Source organism: Hippocampus guttulatus, chromosome 2 (genome assembly GCF_054856545.1).
Source record: "Hippocampus guttulatus isolate MCC_2025c chromosome 2, RoL_Hgut_1.0, whole genome shotgun sequence".
Lineage (NCBI taxonomy): Eukaryota > Metazoa > Chordata > Actinopteri > Syngnathiformes > Syngnathidae > Hippocampus > Hippocampus guttulatus.
In genome coordinates, this window is record NC_141262.1 from 17831866 (window position 1) to 17848977 (window position 17112).

The window sequence follows — 17112 nt, forward strand, 5'->3', positions numbered from 1 at the left end:
GATTGCACATATGTTGCTTGACACCCCTCACTGAGGTGTTGTGCCACCTGGCCACCCCACTGAAGAATGTCTGGCTACGCACCTGACGGAGCACCCGGTCAGGTGCAGCATGGGCAGTCAAAGTCCCAAACATGGTGAAGTAAACTTGCCCCAAAACAAAATGAAATGAAGATGTGCCAGTTATAATATCAAGCCCACGTGTGTCTATGAAAATAGGACCTCTGGTATCAAGTTGACTTCATTTGAACAAATTCTTAACCGGGGAAATCCCATTTACTAAATAACATAAACATGAAACAAACATTAAAATGACTGTAAATATGCAGACATAATGACTGAGGGATGTCCCATGCGGCATCCATCACACGCACCTTCCTTTGCCTTAGGCTGTGGAATTATTGCTCAATACAGTAATGCGATTAAAATCTAATAAATCCTCTCCCCCACCTGCAGCCTGTCTCGTGGCAGTCTCACACACACCTGTCGAAGTAACGGAATTCGCCCACACGTGTTGTTTGTGTGTGTGCGTGGTGCGTGCGTGAGCAGTGCAAGATGTTTATATAATAAACTGAGAAAAGAGCGATTATCACCAAGCTGCAGAGCAAGAAAGCATTAAAAGCACGTCCTTGCACTCTCACAGCATAAAAATCATTTTCAGGTGGAGGTTGTAAATCCAGACAGGTAGTGGAGTTTGTAGAAATTAATGTGAGCAAATGTATTCCTTCACTTCAATACGATCTGAATTCAAATGCTAAATGTCCTGGTACCACATGAACCCAAAACAGACACACGCGCACCTCCTGTTTTTACTTAAACAGCCATGCTCTATAAAGGCTGTTTAGTAAACGGCAGGGGAGAACGTCAAGCCTGGAGAAATGTGGTCATGCTCTGTGCTCCAGCAGTGGGTTTAGGATTTACCAGTTTACTGTTATGTGTAAACACACACACACACTCCAGACACACGTAAGCAGGTGGTAAACACACCAAATACCTTGCCATTAGTCCACAAGTATTGTGTCCTTTAAAGGTCAACAGAAAATATGATTGTCCTCAACCACATCTTGACTCAGAATGCACAAAATTGACCCAATCCATAATCTTTTAGTTAAAAAAAAAAAAAAGATTAGAGAAAGCATTCCTGACAATAGCGTTCAGGATACGGTCTATGAAATAGACAAATTCCATAAACCATGACAAAACAACTTAGTCCCAAACTATAATCCAGTTAAGGCAAAGTCCGAAAACCTTTCCAGACAGTGTTCCAAAAATGCAGCGTCCTCTGAGTAACATCCATCCACATCAGATCTTGTAGAGTAAGGCTATGAGTGTTCTCCCCTTCCTAAACATGGCTTATATACACGATTTGTGGAAAAGTGAAGTTTAAAGACAAACAGGAGCACAGAGAGAGGCTGTGTATATATGAATCATTGCTATTTCACCCTAAAATATTTTCCATGTCAACAGGCAGTAAACATGGTGATATGAAGAGGGCTTGCAGAGAGGGAGGGAGAGGGAACTCCACCAAAAGTGGGAATCATTCTGAGCTGAAGACTAAGTCCAGTATATTGCAAACAATGTCTTTCATTTTCATTTGTTTTAAATCTACCTTGTGGTACGTGTCCATCACAAATTTAGGAGGGACCGTGAAATTCAACATCCTCACATGCGTGATGCTTAAGTTCATGTTTCCTCTAAAATTGTGATGGACATGCACTTGGAATTATATTTCAGAAAAGAATAATGAATTTTCAAATCAATATTTTGGGGACTTTGTGGGGGGGGGGGGGACCACACCACAGTACAAAGAGAACACAAAGGGTGGTCTCATGGTTTGCCCCACCTCAGTGCGGAACGCCCCAAGAAATAAAGTTTTTAAAATGATCTGCAAAAGCTTCCTACCATAGTCCAAAAGAATGTAAACCCACAGCATACCTGCCAAGTCCTCTTTTTTTTCTCTCGATAAAAAACATTTGGGCTTGAAATTCAGAAATGAATATAAGATAAGATATCCTATATATATATGAGACAAGAAATCAACATTTCCGCCTTTATTTTAGTAGTGGGGGGACGGGTGTGCTAAATTGACTGTGTGTGTCCTATAACAGCAATTATTCAAACAATAAATTGTGCCAAACATTGACACTTACTGTAGTTTCAGATATGGGTTTTGCCTGTGAAGACTATTTTTTTGTATTAGTTCGAGTTGCAAGCCACAAATTAAAAAACAAAACAAAACAAAACAGAGAGCAGCCTAGAGAAGAGGGAACATTTACAGTATTGCGCCATTGCACAATCATTGGTTATTAACCATTTAGAAGAAGAAAGAAATTGCTAGTATACGAAGTAACAGACATTAAATGGGCAGAGCAAAGAAAGCAAGAGAAGCATTTTGAAAGCTGGAACGGAAGACCCAAGGCCAGGCTGGAATTTTCCAAAACCTATCCAAAACAAATTTGCTCACCCGCAATTTTGAATGTCAATGGATTCCTCAGCATTGACCAATTGTGAGATGGAACGAAAGGCCCGTCATTCCCGAAACATTCCAAGGAAATCACACGCTATTTTTAGAGCAGGCTTGTTGGCTACTCATCTGGTCCTTGTGGGGGTACACCTGGTGACTGCAGGTGAGAGCTCATAAACTTAATATAAGCACTGAGCAAACATGGGAAGGAGATGCTTGGATTGTTGTCCTGTTCGCACTGTGATTCTGTCTAGCCATTTTCCCCACTTTAGCCTGTCCGAGAGGACTTAGCACAAAAAGTGTGTCATCCCAGAGCGGAGACTGATCACCCTCCTTCATTGGATTTTTTTCTTCTTTCTTCTTTCTACCCACATTCTTGCTGCTGGAGGCTGTAAATTTCCCCAGTGTGGGACAAATAAAGGATATCTTATCTTATCTTATACATATGATAAATAGCTGTCAACACTGATATTCAAACCTACAAGCGAGTTGTTGAAAACACTTAGGTGAGCAATTGAGCTCTAAATACGAATCACACAAAACACATCTTGGTTCGCTGTACATGTTGCTAACATTTGTCAAAGTCAGGAAAGTAATGACAAAAGGGAATAATGGTCCCTCAACATTTTTATTTTTGCATCTTCTCATTTGGGCTGAGCTGGTAAAAGCCAAATTGTAGTACACATAAGATTTATTACACAAGAATTCACCCTTTTACCACCATTTTAATTTGGTCGTGTTAAACTTATTAACGTCAATCTTCTCAATTCTGAACACTGGCTGGACCAGTGTCGCTGGTACAGAATGTGTGCAAACACAATGAACCGTGTAGGTACATTTTGAGGCAGCAGAGGCCGCTGTTTCATCAAATCAAACTGAGCACAAGTGCTGATACCAGATGATTATTTTTTTTAAATCTTGTTGTCTCTCACCCTCCATCCATCTCTCCACAGTCATATAAATAAAACAATTAATTATTATTTACAAATTATCCATCCCTTTTCAACAACCTGAACAGGGTCGCGGGGAGTTGCTGGAGTCTATCCCAGCTGAATTCAAGCAGAAAGCAGATGACACACCCTGAACTGGTCGCCAGTCAGTCAAAGGGATCATACAGAGACAAATGACCATTCACACCCACATCCACCCCGTCACTAAGTGGGAACCGATCCCAGTCTGCCTGCACTCAAGTCATGCGAGTGTACCACTACACCATCAGCAATTTCTGAAAACATCATGAAATGTAATTTGAACAAATGTGTAATTTTAGAAGTCAAAAGGCTTAGTGTTAATCAGCATCCACGAAATAGTTCTCAGCTTCAAAACGTTTGGTAACCCCTAGAATAAACGATCTGGTCGAGGGGCCCAACTCAATGGTAGCATTCATCAGGGATAGTGCTACACTCTATGAGGGGGCTAATTAAGGCTCTCCAGCATTTTATTTGCGATTTTAAAAAAATGTAATGCGTCACCCCCCGTAGGTTTCAGTCAAGCCTCCCCCTTTAGTCCCAGGAGAGAAAAAAAAATATCCTGGAGCTATGCCTGCCATTCACCTTGACCAGGACGTGAACCCCAATCTGTATTTCAAAATTTAGCAGTGTTACACTCTAAAGCCATCCAGGCCACTACAAGCGTGATCTCCTTTTCTCAATTACGGTACCATCTTGTTTTCATTGTAGAGTTCAGAAATGTTCTGAAAATAATGTGTATTACTTCAAAAATCAGCACATAAAACACACCCAAAATGGAGAGCAGCTTCAAGCTGTTCAGTCCGCTCAAATCCAGTCTTCAGCAAAATTTCAGAAGTTTGATCAAACTGGCAGCCCTTTGCATTCATAAGTGCCCATGAGGCAGCACGCAGATTCAAACACTCTTGCAGTGTATCGGCAACAATCTGATCAAACTATATATTGCTTGGCTGTTAGGGAGCAAAACAGGGCTTGATTCCTGAAAAGAACGACCATGTGCAGATGGAGATGGGCTAATGCCTCACACAGGAAATTTGCATCATGCACACAGCTGTGGGAGTAGGCGAGGGACTGTCAATTTGTTGTCCGGCCATTCATCATGAAACTCCCAAAAGATTGTTACACACCAAAGTAGCAGCCATGTGCCTGAATTATTATGCCTGCAACGTCACACTAGTGTTTGCTGGCCAGACTGGTCGTCGGATGCTTCCATTTTCCACTGGGCTTTTCATCAATTGCTGAGTACATTAACTGGCACATACAAATCGGTGTCCTTGGTACTGTGGAAAAGCGGGAAAGATAGGATATGTAAATGTGCATATGTGTGGGTGGAGGAGTCTCTGCGTCTATTCCGGAATTTGCTGCAGGAAAAATCCCTCGACAGTTATCAGCAGTCCAGCAGATCTCTTTTGACTGGTCCTCTCATGCAGACACAGAGAGGGCCAAATTGCTCCCGGTGGACAGTTCAGACAAACCTGCTTCACTTTTGCCTTAACGTCAAGTCCACATGGAGGAATCAAATTGGAAAACGATGTTACATATTTTTTTTCCAGTCATTGTGAATGAAGCCATATTTCATGAGTATGCAAAATGTATTTAAATGTAAGTTAACAACTTGTTTAGTTTTCATTTTAAACAATAATTCCATTATGATTGTCTTATAGAGAGACGATAGCCGATGATATTATAAGTTAGGAATGTAAAGAAATACTCCGTTGTGTTTTTATTTTTATTTTTTTATTGTATTGTTTTGCAACAAGGTGGCACAATGCTCGACAAGTTAGCATGTCTGCCTCACAATGCAGAGTTCATGGTTTCGGATCCGGCCCTGGACTTCCTGTATGGAACTTGCTTGTTCTCCCCGTGTCTGTGTGGGTTTTCTGTGGGTACTCTGGTTTTCTCCCACATTCCAAAAAATGAAAAAAAGATTGTCCTAAAGTGTGATTTTGAGCGCAAATGATGGTTTGTCTATGTGTACCCTGCGATTGGCTGAGCACGCCTGCGACCCTCGTGAGGATAAGTGGATCAGATAATGGATGGATGGATGGATGAATGGATGGGTGGATCATACCTCAGGACGCTTACTATATGATATCACCGAAGCGACTCAAGATAATTTCAGATTCAATTTTGGAACTAATAGAAGCAAGTGAGGAAAAGTGTTCGGGATCCACAAATTAAATAAATAAACACAAGAATTATGTTGCAATAACACAACCGTTCCATGAAATTGATATTTTATCCTTGAATATGTACACAATTTTGCATGTAATATATTTCTTTTTTCTTATGCATGGCCCTCCCTTCATGATTATGAAAAAAATGCACATCTCCTAAATATACTGTACATAATGCAGGTGGCAATATCTCTTAGGTTCTTCTGTCAAAGGCTATGTGGTTCATCTGTCACAATGTACTTTGTAGGATAAAACACCATGTTCTAATATTACCACACGAAACTTTATATCAACAAACGTTTCATATTACGCAGTCTGATAGTTTTCTTGTCACATTTATCCACTATCGCAATGAATGATAGAATTCTCTAATACAGGGGTAGGGAACGTCAATTATTCATGATCGTTTCAGGCCTCTACAGAGCTTGCTGATGAGTTGATCAATTAAATCAGGTGTGTTGGAGTCGGGAGGGATCGGAAACAGGCAGGATATGGTTCTCGAGGAACCGGAGGTCCCTACCCTTGCACTAAGACAATGGAAATGTTAGTTAAGGCAACAGTAGCCATTGTTTTCCTCCTGAGGAACGGGAGCCCTTCAGAGCATGACATGCTAACATATTCCCTGTTGTCGTCACTTCCATCCTATGGAATGAATGAGCTGCTCTGGACAATAAGTACTCCTGACACTCGGCTCATCTGAATTTCAAGCAGAGAGGCAAAAGGGACACGACTTTTACTGGCTAGAGGCGGGTAGAGAAGAGATGGTGAAATAATGGGGCGGAAAACAAATTTTTATAGAACGTGAGAGGTGCAAAATGAGAACAAAAGCTGATGGGGGTCAAAGAGAAGGTAAAGCAGATGCATTGATTTGTCCCTTTTCCCTGTTAGTTGCCACGGTTATGGTTGATTAGATGAGCTGACACTGTGCAGGATCCCGCGGAGCCACCGGGCCAGTTGATGGATTCACACTTCAGCAGCTTGATAAAAGCAGACTGGAGCAGCGAGAGTCTGGGATGAACACTGCACTCACTTTGATTAGATGCGATTGCTGAAACTCCTCCATCAGATGTGAGTTGAATGTGAACCTGTGGACCATTAACATGAATGGAAAAAAAGAGTAGGGTGGGGGGGGGGGGGTTGTTGCAAACCACTTCTATATCCATGCTGTGTTTTTTAATGAGGCAGTCAATGGGCCCATTTAAGCAATGGACTATTATGACATTTGTCAGCATTCAGGGTGTGAGGCTTATGAACATTCTGATTAACTCCAGCACGCAGTTAGTGAGCTTATGCTTCAACTTTTAAAACAATGTCTTACATAGTACAGTAACAAATGGAGAGCATAATGTCCTCGTTCTAAACAGATGCAACTCGTGGAAAGAGGAACAGAAGTTGAGGCAAGATATGTGCTTTTTGGCAACAAAATGGAAAGGGAAGTACAGGCTGTTCCAGGTAGCTCTCTCTCTCCTATAACATTTATCTCTCTGCTTGCACGCCGCATCACAGTGCTGCTAACGCTTCCCCTTGTGGCAAACACGCTTATAGAATTCCGTCATGTACCATTGCTCATGGAACTATCTCAATACACAATACTGACGGAATTACTGATGGAGTGTTCCATCCAACTGCTGCTGAACTTTTGAATCCTGAATGGTTGGCTCAAAATCAAAGCAGTCCAACACCTAAGCTTGGGGAAGGGCAAAATAGAATTTCAGTTATCAAAAGTAAACTTTTCCTTTTACTTGAATTGTAGACATTTAAGTCCAACAGGAGGCTTTTTTGGGCTGTCCACCATTACCTGAATACACACAGGGCCCATGTGAACAAGGTGTCTAGACTCCTTAACACTTTACCAAGAGGTCAGAGGAAAACTCTCAAAGTATTTGATAAGTATCAGCTGCTCTAGGGTTAAAAACATTAACATATATTTATATTAACAGTAATTCAAAGAGCCAGGCTTTACATTTCAATACAAATGGTCCTTCATTTTGATAATTGAAATATAATTACACTTAAAGAAGATCTACTTAATTTTTTTTCTGTAACATCATCAATTTATCAGTGGCATTAAAAAACAAGAAAAACAAACAGTAATATCATTTATCATGTTTGTTTCTGAGTAAATATATCGTCCACAGAAAAATGTTATCACGACAGGCCTACCAATAAATAATGTATACTCAGTACACTGACGAAAATGAAATATCTATTATGAAGCCGCTCAGCTTCTCTTACACCAGGCTCGTGTTTCAATTCTATTTTGAACACAAACCTGGACTCCAAACAACGCGCCATATTGAGCCATTTAACGACAGAATGGTACAGCTGCTTTGGATATCAGAGTGTGCGACTAAATTAACAACAGTGAAAGAGAAATACCGCTCGACGGACACTGCAGTGTGGAAGGTGATGTGCAGATCCTTTTAGCTACCAAAGTATTTAAGTGCTATTTCGCGTAAGCTATTTCCATCGGTACACACCATGACTGTACTGTAAGGAAACAATAGTGTGAAACCCTGTGCGTGATGTCATCGATAAACACAGATGTTGCAATTTTAACATTTTGCCACATGTTACCAAGGCGGGATTTTCTGCTGTTGTTGTTCCATAAAACATTTACGAATGGGTGAACTTGAAATAGCCGAACAGATTATTATCTGGTAAAGGGGATTCTCTCATGAAAACGAATTAACTGTAGCGATCACTCACTCAAACAGTTCTTGCTTTATCACATTGCACCAGCGACATTTTGATTTATCCGCATGCCACTAAAGATAAAAAATTAACATCTCTACAAGTCATGTTTCTGACAAAAACAGTGACTTTCAGTAGATGAGTGATTTAATAAAGGGGCAGCGTAGCTTAAAATCAGTCACTACAGGAGTGAGCTTAGTATATGTGATTTGTAGGTGATCCGGTGTTATGTTAGTGTAAAATGAAACACAAGGAGGCAGCTATATAGGCTATTTCTTCGTCTTGGTCTGAGGCACAAATGTGGCGTCCTTTTTGAGTCGTTTTGCTGATAGAGTTGATTTTGACTTGCCACTTGAGGTCCGGAGGGCCTGGAATTCCAAGCGGATCGGAAAATGGATGGATGGATGGATGTTTCCTGATGTGATGGCACTATTAAGAGGTGGATTAAAATACCAACTGAAGGGCGGCATAATGGCTGACTGGTTAGCACATTGGCCTCTCAGTTCAAAGGTCCAGGTTTCAAATACCAACTCTTCAGGTGGTCCAACACAATGCGTTCAAAAAACTTAATGACAAAAGATGCCAGACTGACAAGCCTGTAGTCATTCAATCCAAAAATTCCAGGTTTCAGTGGGACTGGAATGAGGGTGAGGTGTTTGGTAGGTAGTTCAGGTCGGTAGGAGGGAGTCAGATTATTGCCAGTGCTGCAAATGTCACTCCCGATTTTGGTAGGGGTAATTAAAAAGCAGAGGTCATGTTGAAAATGTTTTTACCTTTTTTTTGTTTTCGGTACTTTGGTTTCATTCCACATTCCAATACAGTATGTACCCTGGAATTGACTCTTATTCCAAAAATCATCAGGGATTGACTTCAGATCATCAATAACCTTTATCAGAATAAGCAGTAGAAAATGGACATATATCTGAACTCTATGACATGACGGCGACATTTTCCATGCAACATGTTGAATGTTTTTGTGGACGATTTTGTGCACGGGGAGAACGTATAAACTGTACACAGGAAGGCCTGGGACCGGAACCAAACTCTGCACCTCTGCACTGTGAGACGGACGTACTAACCAGTTGCTCACCGTGCCAGTGTTTGTTCAATGAAAGACAAACAACTGATCACACAAAGATTGTTCAGAGGAAATGGTGATGCCACAACACTGTACATGTTACATCTGGACATGGTAACCATCGCAGTCATTTAAGAGATATTTATCCCTGTCCCGTGCACTACATCCTATGGCCTTTTCATTTGTCACATAATGGCAAATCACCGGGCCAGTGCGTGGGCAGGAATGTTTCCTTTCACTGGTGCTAATGCAAAGATGAGGGCAATGTTATGTGAAATGCAGTGACCTCATCATCGCTTATTCATCCTAGAGACACACATACATACTCCAAGAGAGAGAGATAGAGAGAGAAAGTCTATTATCATCTCAGCTCCATTCACCTTGGCACTGCTTTGATTGTGTGTGGATTTTCGATTTTGACTGTATCTCTAATTTGAGTCGGTGTCTATTGCAAATATATAGATAATATATAGAATTAAAATGATTCAATCATGGTACTTCGGGATATACAACCACTAAATGAGGAAACCAAAAGAAGAAGGCATAAATCATATGAAGATGAAAAAGATTTAAGATAACAAGTGATCTATGGGATGGTGAAACACTCTGACAAAGATGTCAAAGTGAGAAAATAAAATCCATTGAAATATACTTGCTGGCGTGCGCACACGCACACACACACACACACGCACGCACACACGCACAGTGACTTATCTGCCGAGCTGACATCTCTGCTTACACCATAATTATCACAAACTAGTAACACAAATACATCCCCTCCTCCTAGCGAAATAAACAGTATTCAGCTGTCAAATTGTCAGGCTTATGAGCTCTCCTCTTCTCCAAGCATTATGTGCTATTAAGTTGTTTCTCGTTCCAAAGATATTTTGTGCTTCCTTCGCAAAAGTGCACAGACTCTTTGCAAAATAAAACAGCAGAGAAGACTGAAGAGGGAATATATCTGAAGATGTGACTCACTGAGATCCTTGAAGTCAGTGGCACAGTTATTGTGAGGAGGAAAACAAGGAGTTCATCGAGAAGTGCAAACAGCCAGCTCGATCATCACGCTACAAAAAAAAAAAGTTATGTGTGTGACTGTGAGCAGTTGGTTGGAGAATTTATAATGTAATTTCCTTCCTCCACCAAAAATCTATTCTGTTTCTGCTTCCTTGTAGATGCCTCAAACAGTGATTTCACAGGACCCAAGACCACATGAAACTCACCTGCGCTCCGAAAAACAAAGTACATCATCAATCTGCGACGTTGGAGGACAGCAACCTTGACAGCAGAATAGCACTAACATAGTTCCCATGTGGCCCAAAAAAAAGCAACTACATTGTCTACAAACGTGACAAAGAGTGACTTGGACAACGACAGGCTGATGAAAAATGATCAGACTTCATCGTTACGAGTTCCACAATACACCTAGCTTTGAATCAAAGTCAGTGCCTTCTCTTTTCTTCTCTTACCCTTTGATCCTTCTTCTGGAATATGTCGCCTCTAACGCAGTCATTATAAAAAAGAGATTAAGCCACAATTTTCTCCCAGGTCAGCATTCCGTTCAAGGCAAACTAGGGATTACTGACAGGTACTCTGGTCAGACTGATGTCACTATTTTGCAAAATCTTTGTGAGTAAGGGACTGGTGTTACAAACCCTAAATATGACAAAAGAGAAACATTCACATCGTGACGGTGATGCAAGGGAGCAGATTTAGAGTTGAGACGTGCTTGAGAGGATGAGATCGGAGGTGCAGGAGGAGGTGATTGTCAGGGTGCGGAGGAGCTCAAGGGTGTATTGAGATTAAGTTCAGGATGTGTGAGGATGAGTGAGAGAGAACAGTCAAAGGGGTTGAAGGACGTGCATTTGTACTTTCGCTTAATGTTCATTTGAGAGTGGAGGTGAGTGAGGCATGAGTGAAAGGGATGTGTTGCAAAAGAGAGAGGGGAAAGGAGGAAGGAGGGGGCTATAATACAACAGCTCTGTTCGGAGATGACGGCAGCTGTGCAGAGATGTGGGGAGATGTACAGATACTCAAACAAGCAACATTACCAGCACGCCGGGACCAAATGAGAGCTTCATTGATGGACTGACATTTGGATGCTACCATAACTAAGAGATTAAAAAGACGAATCTCTTTTCCAGAAAAAAATTAGAAGACGAAACAAAGAAAGGAGGGCAAAGAAGAACAAGGTGGACAAAGAAATCCGGAAGATCTTCGGTGCATACCCAAACAGGTAAGAAAAGAGAGAAAAGAAAAATCAATCAAGCAATTGACGAAACTTTCTTGGTTTAGTGTAAAAAAAAAAAAAATGTACGTAGTGGTAGACATGCATGCACATGGGGTATTTTATGCATTTGAGTAAGTAAAAAGCATCTCGAGGAAAAAGGGGAGCAACACATAGAAAGAGCTACGAAGATAAACCAGAGGAACAAAAACAGTATAAAAAATGTGGGCATGAATTTATCATAGCTGACTGCAGAGTAACAAATTACATCTCATCCGTCTTCACTCTCATAACACCCATTAGCAAGGGAAATCATTGTTGCCATAAACATCGTTTAAAATGGCACCACTTCGTGAATAATACATAGATGGAACAGCTTCCCCTTAAGTAAGACTGCAACCGGACCACATATTTGGGAATTGCTGGAAAACCAAAAAAAATACTTTTGCCATTTTTATTCTGAGAGAGGATGAAGTCTATTCGTGACAGGGAGATTCATTTCGGGGACATGCATCACTCATCACACAAAGGTGAATCCTTGATGAGTTAGCAATATAATTAGTTATGGGACTGGCTTTGTGAATAAACCATGAGGCAACAGCTCCATGAATCAGCAGGTGACACTTTCCATGTCCTGTGAAACTTGCAAGCAAGAAAACAAAACAATGATTTAATAGTCATTCCTCTTCACGGATTTCAGTCCTAATTACATACAGTATGCAGGACTAGTGTCATGGGAATTTGTTTCGTTGTCTTGGTTTCCCTGGACAAGACACTCATCATGGAGCAACAGAGTGTAGATCAGCGCAATACAAACTAGGTTCCAGGGGCCATTTGCGACTCGCAATCCATTTTTTAGCAGCCCGCGACATGACAAAAAATTAAATAAAATCATTCACCAGATGTCTGATAAAAGTGTTTGGGCAAGAATCCTAACCCTAAGCCAACCCTAACCGAAACCCAAACCCCCATATACTAATCCCAAACGCTAACCAGGAACCGAAGCCGTAAACCCCTAATTCTAACCCTAACCCTAACTGCCTAACCCTAACACCAACCCAAACCCGAACCCTTAACCCTAACCTAACATTAGCCCTAACCATAACCCTAACCCCTAACCTTAACACCAACCCTGACCCTAAAGGCTAACCCTAACACCAACCCTAACCCACGAACCCTAACTTCATGTTTATGTCAGGGACGTCCCTGCGTATATCAGCAAGAAAATGCCAAGCCACATTCTGAAGGTGTTACAACAGCAGACTTTGCAAGAAGAAAGTGCGAGACTGGCCTACCAGCAGTCCAGCCCTGTTTCCCATTGAAATTGTGGGGCACATTATGATGTGCAAAATACAAAATTGCAAGTTGAAGTTGAAAGAACAGGAAAGAATTCCAATTTCAAAGCTTCAACAATTAGTATTCTCAGTTTCCCAACAATTAGTGAATGTTAAAAGGAAATGTACAGCTTTTGTGCATCAAATTCCAAATAACAGAATACCCCCCCCCCCCCCCCACAAAAATATATGACATCCTACAATAAATACAGTCTGTATAATGATTTATGGACACAGAGTATTTCTTCACATTTGTTGTTGCTCAGCTGCTGATCCAAAATGCTTGTCCAACTGCCTACGCCGCTGAGCATGTGCCTGACCTTCACGCTCGGGTGAGACACCCCGGCTCCACACTTTGGGCCACGGAGGGTGCTGAAATTGATTTCACATTTTCGTCTGCGGTCTCCAGTGCTTGCATGTTCTCCAGCCATCGCTGGGGTGAATGGAACGACTCACAGCTCCTGCCAACCATTCAGAAGCTGATGAAAGGATACAACCGCTACCTAAGACCCAATTTCAATGGTACAATCAAGTTTGATCAGTTGGTATTATCCATTCATTGGTTGAAAAAGCTTCTTGTGTCTCTCTGACAGAGGGTCCTGTGGAAATTGGGATGAGTCTTGACATTGCAAGCATCGATGCCATCTCTGAAATCAATATGGTACAATACTCAGCCTATTATTTTTCAGTGGGATGCGTCTTCCATGTGAATGAGGCAATGAAAAAAAAAAACAGTTGCTGATTTCATACACCAAGGTGTTTCTTTCCAGGACTATACTGCAACTATCTTCCTACGCCAACGGTGGCGCGATTCCAGACTCGTGTTCCCAGGGAACGAGAGTGTCAGTGTGGATGGACGCCTAGTGTCTCTTCTTTGGATCCCCGACACCTTTATTCCTGACTCAAAGCGCTCCTTCTTGCATGATGTGACGGTGGAAAACCGCCTAATACGCATCTTCAGCAACGGGACCGTTCTCTATGCGCTTCGGTACATTCCTCCAATTTGCTTCACAACCACAACACATCGGCCATATGCACCAAAAGAGCTATTGTACATTTACTAAATGGCATGCAAGGGTGAGTGAGCAAAAGTTGTCATATTGAAGTGCTCACGAAAAGCTCTAAGGTTTTATTAGAATCACAGTTGGTCATGAAACTGCAGCAATTGCTACACTATCTAAGCCAAAAGTGACAGACTGAATTATTTTAGGTGCGCCTTATAGTGTGGAAAATACGGTATTCAAAATACCTGATACCTTGTATTTGCATTTTCCATGAACAGCTGAGGGTGACTTTCACTATCACAAATCTACATTAAATAGTGAAACCTAAACATGGAGCAAAACAATATTACGTATGACATGTCCTGCACATAAATTCAGACATTCTCACATAGACCCTGTCGCTTTCTTGAAAAAGAAAAAAAAATGTACACACCAACCGGCCAATGTTGTCTCAACAGCATCACAGCTACCATCGCCTGCAACATGGACCTGACCAAATACCCTATGGACAGACAGGTGTGCACCCTGCAGCTAGAAAGCTGTGAGTAACCGCAACTCCAACTCACTGACACCCACCCTCCTCTCCACCACCTTCCTCCATATCATCATCATCATTCCAATCATCCTTTTTGTAAGTATAACACTGACTACAAAAGGGTTGCGCTTGGCTGAGTTCAGAAAACTCAGAAAAGAGAATAGTGTTTTGGTGTGTGTCTATTCAGGGGGCTACAACCTGCAGGATGTTGTTTTTTTCTGGACCAGAGGGAACGATTCAGTGAGTGGTCTGGACACACTGCGGCTGGCTCAGTATAGCGTGGAGAGCTACTACACATCTGTGTCGGAGGCTGTGTACGAGACTGGTCCGTCAGCTACATGCAGTACACTTGGGAATTATTATACATTTCTAAAGGGTTCATGTGTGTATATATATTTGTGTGTGTGTGTGTGTGTGTCGTCATTCACAGGACACTACCCCAAGCTAGTGCTGCATTTTGCACTGCGCAGAAACGTGTTGTTCTTTATCTTGGAAACATATGTTCCCTCTACTCTCTTGGTGGTCCTCTCCTGGGTCTCGTTCTGGATCAGCCAGTCCTCTGTACCAGCCAGGACCTGCATTGGTTAGTAACAGATTCATCACCGTCACATATAGGGATGGAAATCGAAAAGCGGTTATTTTTGAGAACCGGTTCGCAGTTATTTGAACCCTTTGAATCGTGTGCTTGCATGCCTGAATATTCTGTTTGTTGATACCTTTTATGTTACAAATTAATGATGACGTTGCACACAAGAAATATATTTTGTTTCTGAGCTTTTCTAACAGATACTTACAGTAGGTGTAAGTATCGTAGTGGAGTATAAAAATGTCTACAGTCCAATATACATAACTCTCAATTGTTGATGTAGATATTTGATGTGTGAGATTTTGTTCGGTATTTTTGTTGCGACACTAATGTCGCATCCGTTGCCAAAAGACTGCACTTCCACGTTCTTAAGAAAACAAGGATTCTATAGCTCAAAACTATACTGGACGTGATAGACAAAAACTGACATGAGTGGGATCGGATTCATCGAAATATCAGATTTGGTTCTGTAATCCACTTTGGGTTAGATAGATTGTGATTTTCAGAGAAATTAGTCTGGGGAAAAAAAAAGTTTTTTCACCATATGTGCTAATCACGAGTCCACTGTACTGTCGCCCTGTAAAATGATTAACAATTATTTGGACATGTATGTGTAATGTGTTAACGCAGAGCTGTGCACTACAAAGGTCACTTCTTGTGAAATGCCTTACTAAATGAACACGGCAATACAGGATAACACTAAATAGGAGACTCTTGAATCAATAATTACCGTACAAGCACCCAGACAGCAGTTCAATTACATGGACGAAAGGTAATTGAATCAGGAGACCTTATAGTCTGATTAATAGAGACGGTATAAGAACTAGGAAGGCTGCGATTGGCTGACAACCAACCAAACCAACCTCAGAGTCAAAGTTCCGTGACCCGAATGAGGACGATGGTAAAAGAAAGTGGAGCTACACTGACATGAAACTGATCTGCTCATAGGTGTTACTACAGTCCTGACAATGACGACTCTGATGATGGGCGCTCGCACCTCCCTACCGAATGCCAATTGCTTCATTAAGGCCATAGATGTCTACCTGGGCATTTGCTTTACCTTCATCTTTGGAGCCCTGTTGGAGTACGCGTGTGCTCACTTCTACACCATGCAACATCAAACCATAGAGGACTTGCACAGGGTGGGCCAAGCTCAAACCTCAGCAAAAATATATTTGGGTGATTCTCACATGCTGAGAGCGACAGTTTTTTTTTTGTTTTAGGATCTTGTGAGAGAGTTCAACGAGTCCAGTGGAAACGGCTCCATCACCATCGTCAGCTCCACCCAACCGAAGAATTCTGTCATCATGAGCTCCCATGCCGAGGAACCGACCGAACAGTCAGACAACAGTGACACAAAGGCCACCGGTGAAACCAAGGCGAAAAAACCAGGCCAGGGTTGCGGCCTGTCGTCAGTGAAGGATGCTTCGAGGAGGGCAGCGTCCATCTTCATTGTGGAAAATCCACACAACATCGATCGCCATGCCCGCACCGTTTTCCCCACGGCATTCCTTTTTGTCAATATTCTCTACTGGCTTTATTATCTCTTTCTCTGAGAGCTGCTCACAAGCTGCCGCTGAGTTCGTTTCACCACCCCGCAGCTGCTTTGCAATCCCGATGGAGACCCCGGGCCAGTCGCTTGGATCTGAAGTCATCATACACTCTTTTGGTTGAGAAGTGATATGTAAAAAAAAAAAAAACAACTTTCAATCAAACGGTGAAGCTTCAAATGAATAGAGAGCGGCTGTCACTACCAGAAACCACGTCTACATACATCACATCATGCATGATAATCACATGATTCTACCAAGCCTGGAATTTGCCCATTGACAAATCAAAGAAGAATGAGTCAACTAGCAGTAAAAAAAAAAAAAAAAAAGTAAATAGAAAATGTCTCTTTCAGCTGCATCACGCTTGATTGTGTTCCATCTGACTGCCTTTTCTTTGGTGTTTTTAAATACATCGTTTGTAGCAGACAGACCATGTTCTGTAATCACTTTCACAGCATGTAACGTTAGAATAATAAAACAGTGATGCAGGACAAGCTG

The 17112-nt window shown here is 41.7% G+C and overlaps 1 protein-coding gene across 1 annotated transcript; it reads left to right on the plus strand.

Annotated features, from left to right (window-relative positions):
* Nucleotides 1-11345: 11345 nt before the first annotated feature.
* Nucleotides 11346-17112, plus strand: gabrp (gamma-aminobutyric acid type A receptor subunit pi). Its single transcript, XM_086099990.1, has 10 exons — nt 11346-11614; nt 13206-13271; nt 13349-13461; nt 13533-13600; nt 13710-13927; nt 14402-14484; nt 14666-14803; nt 14909-15061; nt 16013-16206; nt 16288-17112. The coding sequence occupies exons 2-10, from the start codon at nt 13219-13221 to the stop codon at nt 16618-16620; spliced, it is 1353 nt and encodes a 450-aa protein (XP_085956116.1). The 5' UTR covers nt 11346-11614; nt 13206-13218; the 3' UTR covers nt 16621-17112.